The 18,338-nt window shown below is 40.4% G+C and overlaps 1 protein-coding gene across 1 annotated transcript in view; it reads left to right on the forward strand.

Moving 5' to 3' along the window:
• Positions 1–3,622: 3,622 nt before the first annotated feature.
• The window catches only part of SPATA6 (spermatogenesis associated 6), a 45,857-nt gene continuing 31,141 nt past the window's right edge, over positions 3,623–18,338 (forward strand). Inside the window, 8 exon segments of the mRNA XM_080407646.1 lie at positions 3,623–3,668; positions 3,671–3,740; positions 3,742–3,814; positions 9,516–9,653; positions 11,172–11,220; positions 12,102–12,143; positions 13,496–13,620; positions 18,136–18,216. Of these exon segments, the coding sequence (XP_080263772.1) occupies positions 3,638–3,668; positions 3,671–3,740; positions 3,742–3,814; positions 9,516–9,653; positions 11,172–11,220; positions 12,102–12,143; positions 13,496–13,620; positions 18,136–18,216 (609 nt within the window). The 5' untranslated portion in view covers positions 3,623–3,637.

The following is an 18,338-nucleotide window of genomic DNA, read 5'->3' on the forward strand; positions in this document are numbered from 1 at the left end:
ACAGTGTACTGGGATTGTTTAGTCTTAACTTGTGCTGGCTGTTTTCCTCAACTACAATTCTTTGCACAGGAATTGACTTTTGTGAACTGCACATTTAACCCAGCAGTGAGTGAGACGATCAAAATAAGTAATGCGTGTGGGTATTGTCCTGTGGGGTCCCTAAAGCACTCTGATTCTGCTTTGAACACTGTTGAATGTATCTTGTGATAATGAGTTCCACTATCTAAAGTACTTTCTTCTATCAGTTTTGATTGTGTTGTCTTTTAATTTCATTGCATGTGTCCTTTGAAAGGATAAATAGGCATGGGTAAATAGAAGAACCTATGTCTACATATTATTCAATCCCTTATGTACCTCTTCTGTATTACATCTTACTTTTCTCCTCTCCAAAGTAAAACAGTCCTAATGTTTTGTTTGTTTGCCTTTTCCAATACGGAAGTCTTTCCATATCTCATAATTTGTTGCTGTTATTTGAGCAGATGTCTTCCTGGAATTCTCCACCATTATTAATGACAAGAGTATCGTACCCAGTGATGATATCTAAATAAAGGGCTCGATGTGCAGTAAGACAGAGGTCTCTTCTGGCTGCTCTGTCAACATCAGGGGCTTAAAGTATGCAGAAACGGCTCTCTGACAACACTCATAAGAACTAAAGCAGAAGGTGGAAAAATGGAAAGCTCCTTTATTTCCTGCATTCTTATGGCCAGAATGACTGTGCAGTGCCACTTTGCACCCAGAGTAATGCTTCCCAAGCTTAAGAAGAAAATCAGTCTTGGCTTCTTCGCAAGTGAGTCTCTGACCACCTCAGTGATGTTAGACTTGCTCTCTGATCTCCAGTTTTATCTGATCTAATCCTGTCTAACCCACAGTATTTTTTTAGATTCTGAACTTTAGAATAGCCACTGTTTGCAAACCTGACTCTTTCCATTTTTCCCACTTTACCTGTTTTGTATCATATTTCAACAGACAGAAGCTTCTAAGGCCTGACTGTCACGAGCACTGCAACAATATGGTATAAATCTTGTGATAATTATCTTAAACTAGTGCAACCTCACTCTTTTATCATTTACCCTTGGCTGCAATGACAAAAATAAGAGCAGTATTGAATATTTTGACGACATCAGGGTTCTTCCATAGCAGGCATGTTGGAGGGCCTGGAGGACAGAAAAAAATGAAGCTTTTAAATGGAGGAGATTGCAAAAACCTCAACATAATGCAAAGCTGTCATCCATGCTCTTTTATTACATGGAACTAAGTATAAGTAGCGTTACAAGAAGATTTACTTTTGTAAAAGCAAAGCAATTCATATGCTTTCACAGCAGGGAAACTTTATAGCAGTTAAAACCTCAGGTCTATTAAAGTACCATCCACTTTCTGTGGTTTTGCTTATCAGCTTTGCTTATTAGCAAACGGATTTGTGCTGCAAGTCAGGGTTTCCCGTTGTCTCCCAAATTCCTGCATCATTGCTCCCGCAGTGCAAATGTAAGAGTGCATCATGCATTTCACCGTAGTGAGAAGGTCCAGATGGATCTCACACTGGTGCAGAGAGGGCTGCAGAGGAAACATTGCAGCAGCAGCCTTTCTTTCCAAGGCCCAGCAGGGCAAAGTGGCAGAAACTGCGCAGACCAGAGGGATGGAGAAGCATTTCTGTGCAGAGTGCATATCCCTGCAGTCTACCCCAGATTTTCCTTGGTTTAACACAGAAAAGCATTGGAATTTATTGCTGCCTTATCACTTTGGAGAAGCTTTCTGTCCTGCCTTGCGCTTCTTTTGCAAGGGTTATAAAGTACTTCTGTTCCAGGGCAGTGCACATGGATATTAAATTTTCATCACAAACATGATGCCATTTTTGATTTCGCCATTTATCTATCTTCTGTTCTTATATGGCCGCACTTACCATAATATCTCATACTTCACAATCTTTAACACATTATTTTTCCCTCCAAAAAGCATGTATATGAAAGGTAACCGAAAATAAGCAATAAACCATTTAAATACTGTTACCATCTGGGGCTATGGATTTTTGAGAATTTTCTTCTCATTAACCCTGGAACGCTATTCATAACCTTGAGACTGATAATGCAAAGGAAATTATTTTATCCAAGTGTCAACCCCTCCTTAATATATGTATTAGAGGTCTGTGATTCAAAAATGAGTCTTTTACAGGCCCCAAATACAGACTCCTGTCTTTTGCTCAGACAAAAATGTCACATTAATGAAAATAAGACCTGCATTGCCAGTCACTTTTTATTTCAAAAGACTGGAATCAAGTATTAGTAGTGGTATTTAATCAGTCTATAGATTTCACTATTGTCTGCACTGACATATTCTGTTCTCTGTATAGTTTCCTTTTTAAAAAAATATTTTAAATCAAAACATATTGAGAATGCCATTTCTTTCCAGATCACTTAGCACGATTCTTCTTTGCAAGTGTAAAATTAAAACAAAGCAAGCCATGGGATGCATTTGAGCCGCTGCTCTCTTTTGGAAGCAATTAAAATTGTCCAGAGTTCCTCTCACCGTCTACAGCTGTACTTGTGAATTTGGAAATAATACGTAAAAGTTTACACCCCCTCACAGTATGAGGCTGAAATTAATCGCAGTTGCCAAAACATAAAGTCAGATTATTTTGGTGTTATATGTGTTTGTAAATACTCTGAGAACAACTTAGCATCAAAGATATTTGGATCAAAATCAGTGGCACAAAATCTGGATTTGTCTAGTAATGTAAGCAGGAAAGTAGGCATGGAAAGGTAAGTTTCAGGTATGAGTGTAGAGACATGACTATATAGATGAGACCGGTCAGAATACAGCACATCCACTCTGCATCTCACCCACAAGGGACACTAAAACAGGGTCCTCAAACAGTCAAAAGCACTCAAGTGCCTAAACCAGGATGTAGGTGAAATCCAAGTACACGTCAAAAGCAAAAACCAGGACAAAACCAAGTATGACAGTCCAGTCGTTTTTAGCTGTTAAACCCTGTTGCTGTGTTAAACTTCGTGTCCCCCTTTTCAGAAATCATGGCTCTCCTGGCACCTTACGCAGGAGGCCCGGGAGGCCAGAGGGTTACAGGCACATCCGACCCTTGTGCTCCTTTCAGATGCCCCACAGCAGGGCTCCCCGAGCGTGCGGCCTGCCCGGCTCCCAGCACTCCGCCGGCCGCTTTCGGGTTCGCACCAGCGGCCCAACTCTGCGCACAGCACCCGCCAGGGTGACAGGCTGTCCTGCAGGGCGCGGAGGGACGGGAAACCGTTCCGCTTCTGCCAGGCCCCGGCAGCCGCCCGCCCGTGACACAGGCCGCCGAGCGGAGCAGCGGCCCGGCCCGGCCCGGCCCGGCGCGGGAGCGCTGACGGGCCGCGCGCTCTGGCACGGGACGGGGCACGCGGCGGAACGGGGCATTGTGGGCAGGGGCAGCTGGCGGTGGCGCAGGGCACTGTGGGAAGGGCAGGCGCGGCCGCGCAAGGCATTGTGGGAGCCGCGGGGGAGCGCGGCCCGTTGCGGGAGGCGGGGGCTGACCCGGCGGGGCAGGGCGGTGCAGAGCGGAACGGCAGCGCAGTGGGGCGGAGCGGGGCTGGGCGGCACCCGCGGGCGGCGAAGAGCCCGGCCCGGCCCCACCGCGGCCCGCCCGCGGGGGATGGCGCGCAGGCGCAGTGCGCGCGGCCGGAAGGCCCCGGTTGCCGTGGCAACGGCGTCGGCCCCGCGGCGCGGCGGAGCCGGAGCGGGGCCGGGGATCCGGCGGGCCCCCGGCCCAGCCCGGCCGCCCATGCCGCGCACAGCGCTGCGCTGCGTCCTGCAGCTGGACGTCCGCTCGGTGAGTACCCGGGCCGCGGGTCCCGCCGCCCTCGGCCGGGGCGCGGCGGGCCGGGCTGAAGGGGAAGCCGCGCTCTGCCCTTCCGGCGCCGCTTCCCGCCTCGCCGCTCTGCCTCAGCCGCCGACACCCTCTCTCCCGGCCTGGGGTTTCCTCAGGGAGGCTGGTCTGGGCCCCGTTGCCGAGCGGGGGGCCGCCCTCCGCCAGAACTGCCGCTCAGGCTGGCCCCTGGGCAGCTTCTGCCCCTCTTGTGTGCGCATCCTCCGCCGGCCCGACCCTGTGCCCCTGCTGCTGCTGGCAGCAGCCATGCTCCTTCATAGTTCTCGCTTTCCTGTGGAAACGGTCTTTTTTAAGAGACACTGATTTTAAGGAAGCTGTACGGTGTAGGAAAAGCACTCTTGAAAAAAAGAGCAAACCCTCCCCCCAGGAAACAGCAGCTTGCACGTGGCATATGCGCCCCTGTGAGGGATGAGGTCCCTGTGAGGGGCTGGATGTGGCACTGGGCAGCTCTGAAGCACCTGGTTGCTACATGGGTGTGTGCGCATGTGTGTGAGGTCAATAGGTGTGAAAGTGGAAAGTTTTTACGTTAATCGTGTTCCTTGTGCACTTTGCAAAGTTTTCTACTTACATGCAGGCTGGGGTCATTCTCATGATAACTTTTAAGAAGTAGCTGCAGTAGACAGTGCTCTGTTACTCTGATCGTTGTACACCCTGGTCGCTGTAATCCAGAGGTCAGACCTCCTTACGGGGCAAGTGCTGCCAGAATACTTGCTGCTGAAAGGAAAACCTGAGGTGCCATCCAAAAAATTCAAGTGAAGATCTTGAAAGTATGTATGGGGAAACAGACCTGGTATTCATGATTGCTTGGCCACAGTTGTTCCCAAAGTTGTGTGGCTGCTCTAAAATAGAGCTGTGAATATACACACCACACATAGATGGTGAGGGTATCACCCTAATGGTGATGCTGTGCTGCCTCAACAGCTAGTGTTCGTCTTCATAATGCAAAAGCCTCCTTGTTCCTAGAAAGTAGATATGCTTTCCTTTTCTACTCCTACTGCTGTGAGCTATTTGTGTGCCAGGAGAGCGTACAGGGAAGGTGTTCCCCCCAGGGTCAGGCTTCTTCAGTTGCTGGGTATTTGTTACTCACCCTGCTCTCAAGGCTACAAATAATAGTGGAAAAGGGCAGAACAGGAAATTGACGACACAGGTCTGGGTGGCCCTTCCAACACACGTGAGTCATTCAGTTATATCCATGCTATGCTATATAATTTCTCTCAGATAACCCTTTAGCAACTGTATTTAGTCTGGTTTTTGAACCACTTGTTTTTTCCTTTTTTTTACCCACTGGACCCTACTTCAGCATTTCACTCCTGTGATGGTTTGAAAACTTTCCAGCGTGAATTTCCTTCTGGTTAGTTGATGCCGTACTCTTAGAGAAATATCAGCACTGGTCTTTCACTTAAATAATTTTTTTTCCTTCCTTGGTGTTTGCTCTCTGGATGTATTTTTTGGGCAACTGTTCCATCATTCTACAATTGATCTTTATCAGCTAAAGAGACCTGGTTCTTCTAGTAGTATTTTGTGTGATAGTCTCACCAGTCTTCTGATCATCTTAGAGATGGGTGCTACTCTTCTGATTTGAATGTGCATTGATCAGGATCAGTATCGAATTCCGCATTCCAGATGGGATCACCCTGTTGCCTTAGGTGACGTCAGGGGAAAAACATCCGATATTCATCCTATATGTCTTAATAGTAGTCTCTTCACAGCTGCACAGCAGTTATGCTGTCATTTATTTACACACTCGTCATCTTCCCCTCAGAACAACGCTGAAAGTTAACCCCCTCAGTGAAAGCAAAAGCTTGTTAATACACAGTAGGTGCATCTCCTGTCCATTACTGTGATCCCACAAACAGGTTTTTCTGTATCTTTTTCTTGACCTCTGATGATTTCTGGTTTTTAATTGGAAACATTTTATGAACACGCTCTGACTTCCTGTGTCAAGGTCATTAAAAATATTAAAATGCTTGAATCCCAGGATATATAGAGTAACATTTTTAATAGTAACCCTCAGCTTGATACCTCCCAGTATTGCACATTATTGATGCTGTCCTTTGACCAGTTCTGTACCACTTTAGGACTTTCATACTAACTCTCATCTTCTGCATCATAAGTAATAATTTCTCATGTGACACCATATGATATCCTTTGTCCAGAAAACAGGCTTTCAAGAAAAAGTCAAATTTTGCTTGATTGATCTATTTATTTTTTATGGAATATGCGCTGCTGTGCTTTTTTCTAGTCATGTTTCCCTCCATATCTTTATTCTTTTGCATATTTAATCTGATTGATGGGGTTATAATTTTTCAGCTCTCTCTTTCTGCCTCACATGGCCTTATGTTTGTTATTTTTCGGCAGATAGTACTATCCTTGTCTTCATAACATAGGTTTTATTTATGTATAGATTCAGCAAAAAAATGACATTCTTTTAGAACCTAAGCTGACTATGATGGAGCCTTGCCTTGGCTCCTTGGTCCAGGCGTGCATATTGGGTAACTTCTGTTTCCATCATTCATTGTTTGGGTTTTTTTTGCTCCTGTATTAAGTATCATTAAAACCAAGGAAGAATATTCAGTTGTGTTTGGGACATAGATATGTTTTCACATCTTGGTTGATTTATCCTACATCCACTTGTTTTCTCCTATTTCACTTTATTTGTGACTGAAGTCTTGTCCAAATTTCTGATTCCTTTTCCTGTTCTTTTACAATGCTCTGCATATTTCTCAACCCTCTTTGCAACCTATCCACTTGTGTCAGAAGCTCTGTCCTCTTTGGTTTTCCCTTGCTTTAGGATACAGATGGGGTTTGTTCCTTTTGACTTAATGAAATTCCAAGATCTTTTCCGATCTGATTCCACCGGCTCTTTGGTTTATCTCACTGCTAGCTTGCTTTATTTCTGAAAGACTGCTCTTCTAAAATGGAAAACCTTAGTTAAAGACCTTATTTGGTTTATCCTGCCATTAATTGAAATTGAATAATTCATGATTGCTCAGGCTGAGATTTCATTGTTATTTGTTCTTTTGAGACTAATTTTGGTGCCTACCTCTGCTGCTGGCATTTAGATTGCTTATGTAGCAACAGAATGAAATTCACATTATTCTTCATGCCATTGCTACATGGAGAATTCAAAAATGTGGCAGTGAAGGTAGGTAAAGCTTTAAGCACTAAGATGAATTAATAGCATTGTGGATTACTGCCAGGTAAGGAGACTAAAATGGCATCTCTTCACACTGAGATTATTTTTGCAACTCTTAAGTCTAAAATGCTATTCTGTCTAGAAGCTTGCACTCGGCAGAAGTTAATACTGTCCATTGCCCTTCATAGGGAACTCTTCTTGTTTTGATGTTAAGGGGCAATTAAGGGGAATTTCCAAGGCCTGCCTTTTTCATTGGTTACATGTGCAGCTACAGTTTTAGGACTGTGTGTTATGAACAAATGCCATAGGGGGTTGTGTATCAGTAGAATTCTGTTCTTTTCCATGAAATGAATTCAGTGATTTCTTAATTGCTATTTATGATGTCCCAGCAATACGGCTGGTACACATTCTCCATCCTCCTGGGAACTGCAGCGGAGAAGTCCAGGGTAACAGTGTCCTAGACATTTATCCTATGTATAATATATCAACATAGGTCTTCCTGGTTAGTTGTAAGATCAGTTCTAACTGCAGCATTGATATCCCGCTTCCTTAGCTGATCCATAGATAATACTCCTACAGCTTTTAAAATGGTCCCTCATCCTGCCTGAATAGTTTTAAGTCAGATAAGAGCTTCAGTTTGTGTCTTAAGTGTTGTGCAGCTCCATGCATCGCATACTACAAGATTTCATGAACTGCAGGTATATACATGTCATTCATTTTTGGAGCTGGTTTAAAGTTACGTGAACAGGTCGACTTGGTGTTCCAGCCCAGGCAGTGAATTGTGCAGTTTATCTCGATGGTAGTAGAAGCACAAGTTCCCACGTGTGCTGTCTTGCCACACATGTTGATTTGTAAGAGATAGCCAGAATAAATGGCACCTGTTGTTTGCAGTTTTGCCCTCTCTGATGTCTTTAAACCTCTCACTTTTCATCTCAATAAATAGGCAAATACTGGTTGCCTTCTCTAAGGTGAAAGGCAGGAAACCCCAGCTAAAAGGGATTGCAAATTCTACAAAAATGTCAAGAAAAAAAGTGAGAACTAAGCTAATATGGCTTGTAGGATGTAGTTTGGGGGATCTTGCTTTGTATGAATGAAATCTGTCTCTCACTCCTATTCACATTTGCAACTGCAATAGTGTCACACAAGCTGTTTAATGCTTGACATTTTGTTTCAGTTGGGGTATATATTATACTAGCACTTTTCTTGCAGATTTGAAGTCCTCATTTACATGGAGAGGAAACCCTTTTTTTCCTCTCCTTGGATATTTAGGAGTAAAGCACTATTTTTTTTTAGCTTATACTGCATCTATAATAATCTATCACACATTGGTTTCTGTTATTTCTTTCACCAGAGGCTGTTTTCCTGCTGTTTATATAGGTGTTTTTTTAAATCCAGTTAGGATTTCTGAACTAAAGTGTTCATTGGGGAGTTGGAGACTGTAACCAAAGCACTTATTTTAATTCCTGTCACTCTCCTCCTTTGTCTTTCTACCTGGCAATTGAAAGTCTGAACACTTTCTCTAGCAACCTTATGTTGGAAGAGACAACCTCATATTTATTATACGGTGATAAAAAGTGTGCAGTAGAACTGAAGTGAAAGGTGACAATTCTCTGGCTGAGTAATAGAATAAAACCACATGGCTTGGAGAAAATAGCAAATAGTTTTGCAATGAGTTATGTACATCCTTGCAGTGAAAACATGAGTAAGAACTTCTGATGTTCTTCAGAGCTTTAAAAACATGCCAACTTCTTACTTAAAGAACAAGAATTTTCCAGAGAAAGTTGAGAGATTAATGTCAGTATCTGGCAACCTAATGAGGAGCCTTCCCTGCCTTGAATACGGTCCAAGGTGGCCAAACATTTCAGACAAAACTTTTTGCCATGCTTTTTCTCATGTACCTATTAGAAGGCAAAGGTAATACAGTATTTGCAAATAAACTTGCCCTTTTTGGTGGCTGGACAAAGTATGGATATCTAAGCATATACATTTACCAGCTTCATTCTCTCTGTAGTTAGGCTAAAATTTGCATGGGTTTTTGTGTCTTGACATCACATAGACTTCATTCTGCATGACTGTTCATCTAGAACCTGATGTAACCCTTGCTGATTAACTCTTACAGAATCAGAGTCTTTTAAGCTGGAAAAGACCTTTAAGATCATCGAGCCCAACCACTGACCTAGCACTGCCAAGTTATATAGTCACTGCATGCCTTTAACTGTTCTAACCTGGGATTGGGATACCAGGTTACAGTTTTGGTTGAAGACAATGGAGTATGTTTACTTGCAGTAAGAAGAATTTGGTCCTGGTTGTTTTAAAATGGCGAGTTTTTCCTGGTCAGTCTGTACAAACAGAATTGCTTTAGAAAATATTTTTTTTTCACTTTAGTCTGTTAACATCTGACTCTCCGAGGTCAACCATTTCAGCCTTGACTATTTCATTTTTATCTTGAAAACAGCCATTACTTCTATAACTAAAGTCCAGTTTGTTTAATGAATGTTACTCTTACAGATAACTTGTCCCGGAGTGCTGCTGAAAGACAAAGAGGAACTTTATCTCAGTGTCTCTGTATTTGGGCAGTACAAAAAAACTCAATGCGTCCCTGCAGTGTTTCCACTCCTCTTTCAAGAAAAACTAGTATTTGAAAAGGTAAGATAATGTCAAGAGCTAATACAAGCCAAATAAAACCCATCCCAAAATCCACAAAAACTCACTGCAAAATCCCTGAGCACAAGTAATCACACTGAGAATGGCGTAGTGTTGTAACTCGTGCTTCTCTTCAGCACAAAGGAGGTATGTGCCTGTATTATCCACACAGTGACTCAAGAATTATGCGTACTGAATATTATAATGTATGATGAGACTTTTTAGGTATTTGTTCATATTTTTGCGAACTGTCCTTTTTCAGTGTCTGTTTTCCTGGCATGGAAGGAACTGAACATTGTTGTTCTAAAAATTATGGCAAGGTGAAGAACAAAGGCTATACAATATAGGAGAGTCAACTTAATTTAGTAGAAAGATAGAATAGCAGCTCAAGCCTTTTTGGTGACATCTTTCTCCCTTTGAGATACTTTTTTCATGGTTTGTCACCAGAATTCCCAGGTTGGTACTCTGGCCTTATAATTTATAGTTGTTTATCACATATTCTGAGTCCCTACTAGCTTCATTATTAGTTCCACAGGGATAATGAAACACAGTATTGTACAGATATGATCCGGCTTCTTGACTACCTATGAATAATAATACTTTGCCCTTTCTAGTTCTTTTCCGTTAAGCGTCCCCTAGCACTTTGAAAACCAGGCTGAGTAAACATCAATGATGCTCTAGTGATGTGGGTGAGATGCAGTGATAATTTCAGCAGCTGCTGAAGAGTAAAAAAGACTACAGTTCTTTAAAGTTGAACGTACCACAAACTACTTGAGGGAAAGGTACTGGATACTGTTTTCAGTGTAATTTAGGGGAACTCCAAGACACCAGGATCTGTTTACAAAAGAGGTGAACAAGAGAGCTGAGAATAGTATGTCATCTTCAAAATAGCTGTTAGTGGTCTAGATACTTGTGGAGCACCAGTACGTGATGTTTTTTAGTATTTGGTACCTTCAACAGCAAAGTGATCTACACCACTCTGCTGAGACTTTTGTACAGAATTAGGGGGAAGTCTATTACCTGCTGAATATCCAGGGCAACAACCCCGCTATTCCTTGCTATCTATTCACATGGGATTCAGGTTATAAAAAACCCTGAACAGTACTATCTACATGGATAGTCACTTCCATGAAAATGAAGCTTAAAGCGTTGCTTATATATTAAAGAACATATTCATCATCTATGAGAATTCTAGTGCATTCAGGAATTCACCTTTCTCTCTTGAAATTTTCTCAGACAATACTTATCTCTACATGTTCAACTCTTCACAATACCTCCTAATTTGAATATGGGGAGGTAACCCTGAATGGCTAGACAGCACGTGACAAGAACTGCTAGCTTTCAATGAATTTGATCATGTACCAAATGATAATTTCAGTTTCCTTTCTTTTTTCCAGTGGGATAGGACTCTTTGTAACCATCTTGTCAAGAAATAATATTTTTTTTCCCTTCTCTTTCCCCAGAGGTCCATCTGATGACATTAACTGTGTCATTGTTATTATTTATTTATTTATTTTCCAGGCATTTGCTGATATAGTTGATCCTGGAGACCTTGTGGAGTTACTGGAATGTAGGTTCTGTTTTTTATGTGTACTACACTGTATGCCTTAATGTCATGCATGTATGGGCTTGAAACGTCCAAAATGTTTTTAAAGTATCTGATACTTTTTTCAATCAGGAGCCTGTTCTCTGAAAATCTAGTGGATAACCAATATAGTATATCATGTACTAAATCACTAGGACCCTGGCACTAGTGAGTTTTCAGTATAGATTTGTTCTAAGTTCAGGCAGAGTTTTTTTACTATCTTTGGTGACTAATAACTTAACCAAAATACTGTTATCTAACAAAATACCTCTAGAAATGTATGCTACATGCTTTAGAACAGGAAGAGGGTAAAATGTCATAATTAATGAAAAAGCCAGCTGGTTTTCCAGATAGGTAATGGATTCCTTTATCTGATCATTTATTTGATTAATTTTCAAATTATGTAAGCATAAATATTTGATTTTTTTTAATTATTCCTTTCTTTTTTTAAGAAAATTACTTATTTTGCAACATATGGAGCATAATGAATTATAGTGAGACAACAGTGACCCTGAACTCAAACTCCAGGAATATGTTTCCTCATACTGGGAGTTACCTGAAAAAGTGGCAAAACTTGCATCATCTTCTTTAAAAGAAGGACTCATTTGGCAGCGGATAGAACTTACCAAGTTCCAAGTCACATTTAGAGTTGTCATTTGTACACCGCTAATGCAATTGTATTCATCTGTGGTATTTATGCAAGCTGTTTTTAATTTTCACTTGGCGGTGGTGTAATGGAAATAGTGCAGCTAAGTACAGTGCTATGAAGCTTAAATCAGTGAGCTGTTTCTCTTGTTTTTTGACTCTGAGAATTACTTTCCATTTTAGGTTTTTTTAACTCACGGAAAAACTTTTTTACTTTGTAGATGACACAGCAGTACTTGAACTAATACAGCTTGTTCCTCCAGGTATTGTATGTCTCTTCATAAATTATGCAATGTAATAGGTGAATTTCCATGAGGACATTGCCCATTACAGCACAATCACTTTTTCCAACACACAAACAACATAGAAAGCTCTTCAGCAAATAGTCCTCTGACTATAAAATATTAATAGATCAAGAGGATCTCATTCTTGAAAGAGAATAATAACTGAATATTGAAATGTACGATACTCAGACTTAGAAAAGTGATAATATTTTTAAAATGGAAAATAAACTGGAATCATCCAGTGCACACTTATTAACTGCATCACAATTCACTTGCAAAGTGGCTGTCTGTGAAATTTCAGAGTGCATAATCTTGCTCTCAGAATGACACTTTTTTTCCCCTTCCATTTTAATGGTGACCATTGGGAAAACTCTTATCCTCACTGTAAGTATTATGGGTCTCCTGGGATATGTGAAGATAATAAATAGCGATTTGTCATACTTCTGTTATTGGTTTGTGTGATTATAAAAATCTATTTTAATGAAATTCAAGTGTTCCCATGAATAATGTAAATCTGCGTTTTATTGGAAATAAAGTCAAGTTTTAAAGAGGACTCATTTGGAAACTGTGGTATTAAAAGCACTCTCACTTGTCCTTAGTACTTTCAAGGAAAAGATTGCTCCTCTCAGGTGACTCACCACACTGTTTACTTGAAGAAACGTACTGAATGTGGATTTTTGTCGTGGGAGGGTAAAAGGTCTTGCATAAGGAATTTAGTTTCAGGGGTCAAAGACAGATGTGATACAGCCCAACATGAGCTGATGAGATGACTGTGCTAGCACAATATAAATTTGTTTATAATACGTGTTCAAGGTTTTTTAAATATTTTTTTAAAGTAGCAAACCAGGATAATAGAAAATCTTGAGATAAAGGTTTTGATGTTGCTTACATTTCTTTCTTACTACTCTGCCTACTATTAGTACTGCTGTTAGTATTCTGTAATATGGAATGATACAGCTTTTCATTAGGGATTGGCTGCCATTAAAAAAAATACTGATTTCTTCTGTGGCATGGAAGGGAAAGAAAGAGGAAAACTACTGAAGAATTGTCTAGAGAAAACTTCTCATATGTCTCTTGCAGAACAGTTAACACAATCTTCTTTTATTTTTACACAGTAACAGTGAAACATACTTTCAGAGTAGATTCTGCACATTGCTGCTGCTGATTTAACTTGATGAGGTTATTTCCTAGGGTGATATGATTTTTAGAGCCATGCTGTTAATTTGTAAAGAACAAAATTTATCGTAAGTTTCAGTATGGTCTTGTGTGTGGCATCTGTACTACATGGCTTTGTCTATTTTCCAATTAAAGTAGATATATTTTCTTTTTAGTAGGAAAAATTCTAGCTACGTATGAAGAAAATACAAGAGATTTCCTGTTCCCTGACCCTAAGCTTACCCATGGGCACCACGGTTTAGATCGTGAGATTTTAATGAAGAGGTCCTCTTCTTTTACAGTGAGTGAATATCTTTGGATTATATTTGCGATACAGTGTGTTTCACTGAAGAAACCCCTTGAACTACTTCAAATGAAAAGCAATTACTTCTAACAGATTTTGCCATTTCAGGTGTTGAATGTACAAATCCACACAGCTGAACTTTGGTGAAGGTATAATCTTTTTGAAAATTCTTCAAGAAATTATTTAATGTGAAAAGTTAGTTTCCACTTGGTTTGCAGTGTGGCACCATGACGGATGGGTCTTCCATTCAGTTTAATCTGTGGTGCAATTGGTAGTTGAAGGGATGCAAGAGAAGAGGAGATGTCGTACCACCTTCACGGTTCTCAACAGATAAACCGTGTAACCCTCCTCCTCAGTCTCTCTTTGTAGCATTCTGTTTCAGACCATTTTTGGTGCTGTTTAGGACAGTGACAGTCAGTACAAATTTACAGTGCTATGCCGTCTGACCTGTAGCGGGTAACTGAAATTTAGCTTAGTGCTGCATGATTGTTTTTCAGTTCCAGAGCCTGTTTCTTACGGTCTGTTCAGGACATTCACGCTTATTTAATAACTTGTCTTTTCTACAGTTTCAAAAAAGCTATGATAAACGGCAACTAATTGGCAGAATGAGTGCAATGAATTAATGCTAATTTTCTGGAGATAAGGGCTCAAGTACATAGTAAATGAAAATGAATTAATCTCGCACTGCCCTTTCATAGAGTTTGACTGTTGAATCTTAGGTGTCAGTGGAATAACTCAGAAAGGTACTTCAAAGATGATGGTGCTGATGGGGGAGATTTGTTTTGAGGTTTGTTTTGTTTGTCTTACTTTGGTTATGTTTTACTGGTGGGTTGGCAGGACATTTGGATTGGGAAGAGAGCGACTCAGTTGCCCTGTCTGTTGTGACTGGATTAAAAGCACATGGCAGGAGGGAGATGCTAACTTAGAAGTCATTGGTGTCTTTTAGCTGGTATAATCTTTCCCCTGCAAGGACAACCTGGAAATTGCCCAGTCACTTGCAAGTAGAAGTGCTAATTTGATGTGTAATGCTGTGTTACATTTGAATGAATTAAAGCTGTGATTTTGCCATAGCAAATATCTAGTTCTGCAGTAGCTTAAACTCTACCTGCATAAATAAACGTTATTTTTGGCCGTACCATCTCTTTCATATAGCTTATCCTATGCATGTTAGTAGTGGCTGGAGAGGGAGTGGGACTGTATAGCTTTCATATTACTTATAGAATAGGTGCTTTCCTTGTGCTGAGGAAGGATAGATAGGGAGGTAGTAATAAATGAGGAGGTATTGGCAAAATTATTTCAGATTTTTTGTAAATGCAGTATAATGAATCTTTGTAGAAGCAGAGCCACTAGAGAAGTTTGAGGGTTTTTTGTTGGACTGAGTCCTTCAATACAAAAATTAAGCGTTTTCTACTGAAGAGAAAGTGGCATAATTTGTGAGCTGTGAGAAGATGGGACCAGAGTCATTTGGACGTGTAGCTGAATAATGACATTGTAGTACCTTTAAAAAGTTGACTGATGTAAGATGGAAATGTACTTCTGTGTCCTTGGGAGCAGTGTAAATGAAATTCATCTCTGCCCAGGAACAAGGACTGCAGAAGCATCTGTTGCTGTGTTCCATCTCCATCACAGAAGGAACAGTTTTAAGAAAGGATTTTGACATAGTGACCCCATTTTCAGGAATAATAAAGAAGCTGTGTTTGATGGAATTGGAGGGAGGATCCCAAAAAGTCTTGTGGTTCCTCTCCTCGCTTGCCAAATGGGATAGTTGTGAGAGGATTTTTACCTCCAGTAGAAATATAATCTCAAATGCCTCCATCTTATAGTGTTTCCTAAGCTTGCTGGCATGTATCTCCTGCTAACTCTGTCGGTACCGAGCGCTGAATATGAATGCTAAGCAAAAGGGAAAGTGTTAAACAAGGTCGTGAGAACCCTCACGTTATTCCTATACTAGTCAAGCCATGTTCTTCCCACATGAAAAGTTATTTATAGCTAGCTGAGATGTTGAGTATTTTTGACTGACAGCTGTGCTTCAGTGGCACTTTGATTCCCAATAAATTTTCCTTTTATTAAAAAATAAAGGTAGCAACAGCAAGTTTACGGTTGTGGAGTTCAGATAGGCAGTGACAAGCGGTGTCTGATTAACACTGCTAATCTGCCAGTTGGAAGGAATCCCAAGTTGAGAGGATCAGAACTCCTCCAGAAATCTGGCACTTGACTGATAATGTCTCTGGCTAAATGTCTTATGAGGCTTACAAACACAATACGCATACAAGATGTGCCTCAAGTTATCTCTCCTGGTCCAGTGTTGCCCAGCTGAGGCTTTTGCTGGCTCTTCTGTATTTCTTTGCAACCCTTGCCTTTAAGAATATGTTTAAGCTTGGACTGGTGATGCTTCTTACAGACGTTCTTATCTCTGTTCCCCACCCTCATGCAGTATTTGCCATGTTACTTAAAACAGTTTCTTTTTAGTCATGCTATCTTTGATTAGCATACCAATACAAGACCTTCTATTATATACATATATACTTTTTTAAGCTACAGGCTTGTACTCATACACATCAAAAGCACATAGTAGATTTGGTTTTGAGCTTGTGTTATAAATATTAACCACCTTTAAAGTTTTCCTGTGATCAAATTAATATTATGTCCATATCACTTCTATGTAATGACTGGTAGAGAAGGACTGATAAGCCTACTCAGGGCTGCAGGCACCGCTGAGCCAGAGACAGAAGAACAGATCCCAAAAACTTTCTGGCTGGGTTTTCATTTACAGATATGTTGGGGGCTATATGGCAGTGTTTATGTACTACCGTACTGAATATCCTTCAGCAACCCCTAATTTGGGAACTGCAGAAAACAGAACTCCTCGGATTCTGTTGGCCTGTAAGTTACCTGCCTATGTTTGCAAGTGCCATCTCGTATTCCCTCTCCACAAACTATTTCTCCCAAGAAACCATGGTTTTGTGTGATTTGTGCGATTATGGTTTGTTTTTTTTAAGCTATGAGCCTTTAACAATTCTGTAATTATTCCCAGTCTCTGTAAGAGCAGTAGGTGCTCTGTTGTTGCTTTTTATAGAAGACTTACTAATTTTGATGTGTCCTTTTAAAAATTGTTGATAGCACTTGACAATTCATTAGTAATAAAAATGAGCTGATTAAAGACGGTCAGCTTTAAAATCTCTTTTATATGCCATAACTTGACTTCATTGGATCTTGGACTATGTTAATTGCTATGATTGAGCTTTCTTGGCATTTTTGTCATTTCATTTCCATATTCTAATCTGGGGCCAGATCATATTCTCTTACGGAAAATGAGTGTTTAGGTAGGTGGTAGAGAATAGTTTGGTTCAGCAGTAGTCTTCACTCATGAAGTTCCTGGTAATTCTTAAGAATGTAGGGCAGAGTCACAGACAGACCAGCTCCTTTTCATTTCTCAGTGATTCTGTATGTTCATATGCAAATGCCCATGCACACAGATGCCTCGGGGCAGCAAACTCTGTCCATGTGGAAAGAAGAGAAGGTAGAAAGTTCTAGGGACACTTGGTTCTGTCTTTGCTTCTGCAGAGCTGTATAAGATGCACATAGATGATTCATGCTTGTTTATAGCATATGTGGCCTTTAGTTCTTTTATGCCTTTTTTAATGTTGCTGTTTTGGGAAATACCACTTGTGTCTCGTAATCTCTGCCATTTACACCCAGTGATTTTTTTGTATGTTGGCCAATTCTAGCTAAAGTTGACAGGAAATAGAGCTCTCAGAGGTATTACGTTTCTAGACATGGCTGCAGTAAAAGAAGATGAGTTGAACAGAAACTGTTAGCTACATAAAGATGAAGGGACTTGCTGGCCATTAGTACATGTGTGCTATTGACCAGGAGGCCCAGCTGGGCCCCACTGATTCCAAACTGGTCAAACTAGGGCTGCCTCTTGGCAGCCACGTGTGTAAGAGGAGACTGAGAGAAAGTTGTATGTGGTTATAGAACATAGGAGACAATCTACAGAAATCAGACTTTGCTCTAATGGCTACAGACTAAAGGGTATTCTTGATCATATTGTTAGAAATTTATTTTATTTGCAGTGTAATTTACTTATTTCAAAATGTTTTTACAAAAAAGTTTGCACAATTGAGACTACTTATAAGTAAGTTCCCAAAGTTAGTGTTAGTGAAACTTCTAGAGCATGACTGGAATTTTTATTGATGCTATATAGTATGGCATGAAAAATCTTTAAAAGTGCTTTTGACAAAAAAAATGTATTGAAATAAAAGTCAGACCTTAATTGTTGTACGAAAGCAATATAATCATCTGTAATTGAATTGTCAGAAATGCAAATGTTAGCATCTTGACATTTACCATTGCTGTTCTGTCTTTTCTAATTATCTTTATTAAAGGCTGAAATTAACAAAGGAAATGGCTGAAAATTAGGAATGGTTTGTTACATTAGGTGACATTTACTTCTTTGATACCCTTTATCTTGAGTTGGAGCTTGATGTTCAATTATTGTCTCTCTTCTAGGGAATTGCACCAAAATTGAGATTTTCTACAAGCTCCCTTATTACGCAAAGTCTGTTAAGCCCAGGAAGGAGTCACATACAGGTTAGCATAATTTAATTGTTTGCAATTTAATTTCTAGATTTAATATTGATAGCCTTGGTTCCAATTTTTGCATGTGCTGCTCACTTCAAACTTTTCTCATTCTTTTGTTGTGGTTAAAGCAG

The sequence above is a fragment of the Falco punctatus genome (genome assembly GCF_963210335.1).
Source record: "Falco punctatus genome assembly, chromosome: 11".
NCBI classification, from domain to species: domain Eukaryota; kingdom Metazoa; phylum Chordata; class Aves; order Falconiformes; family Falconidae; genus Falco; species Falco punctatus.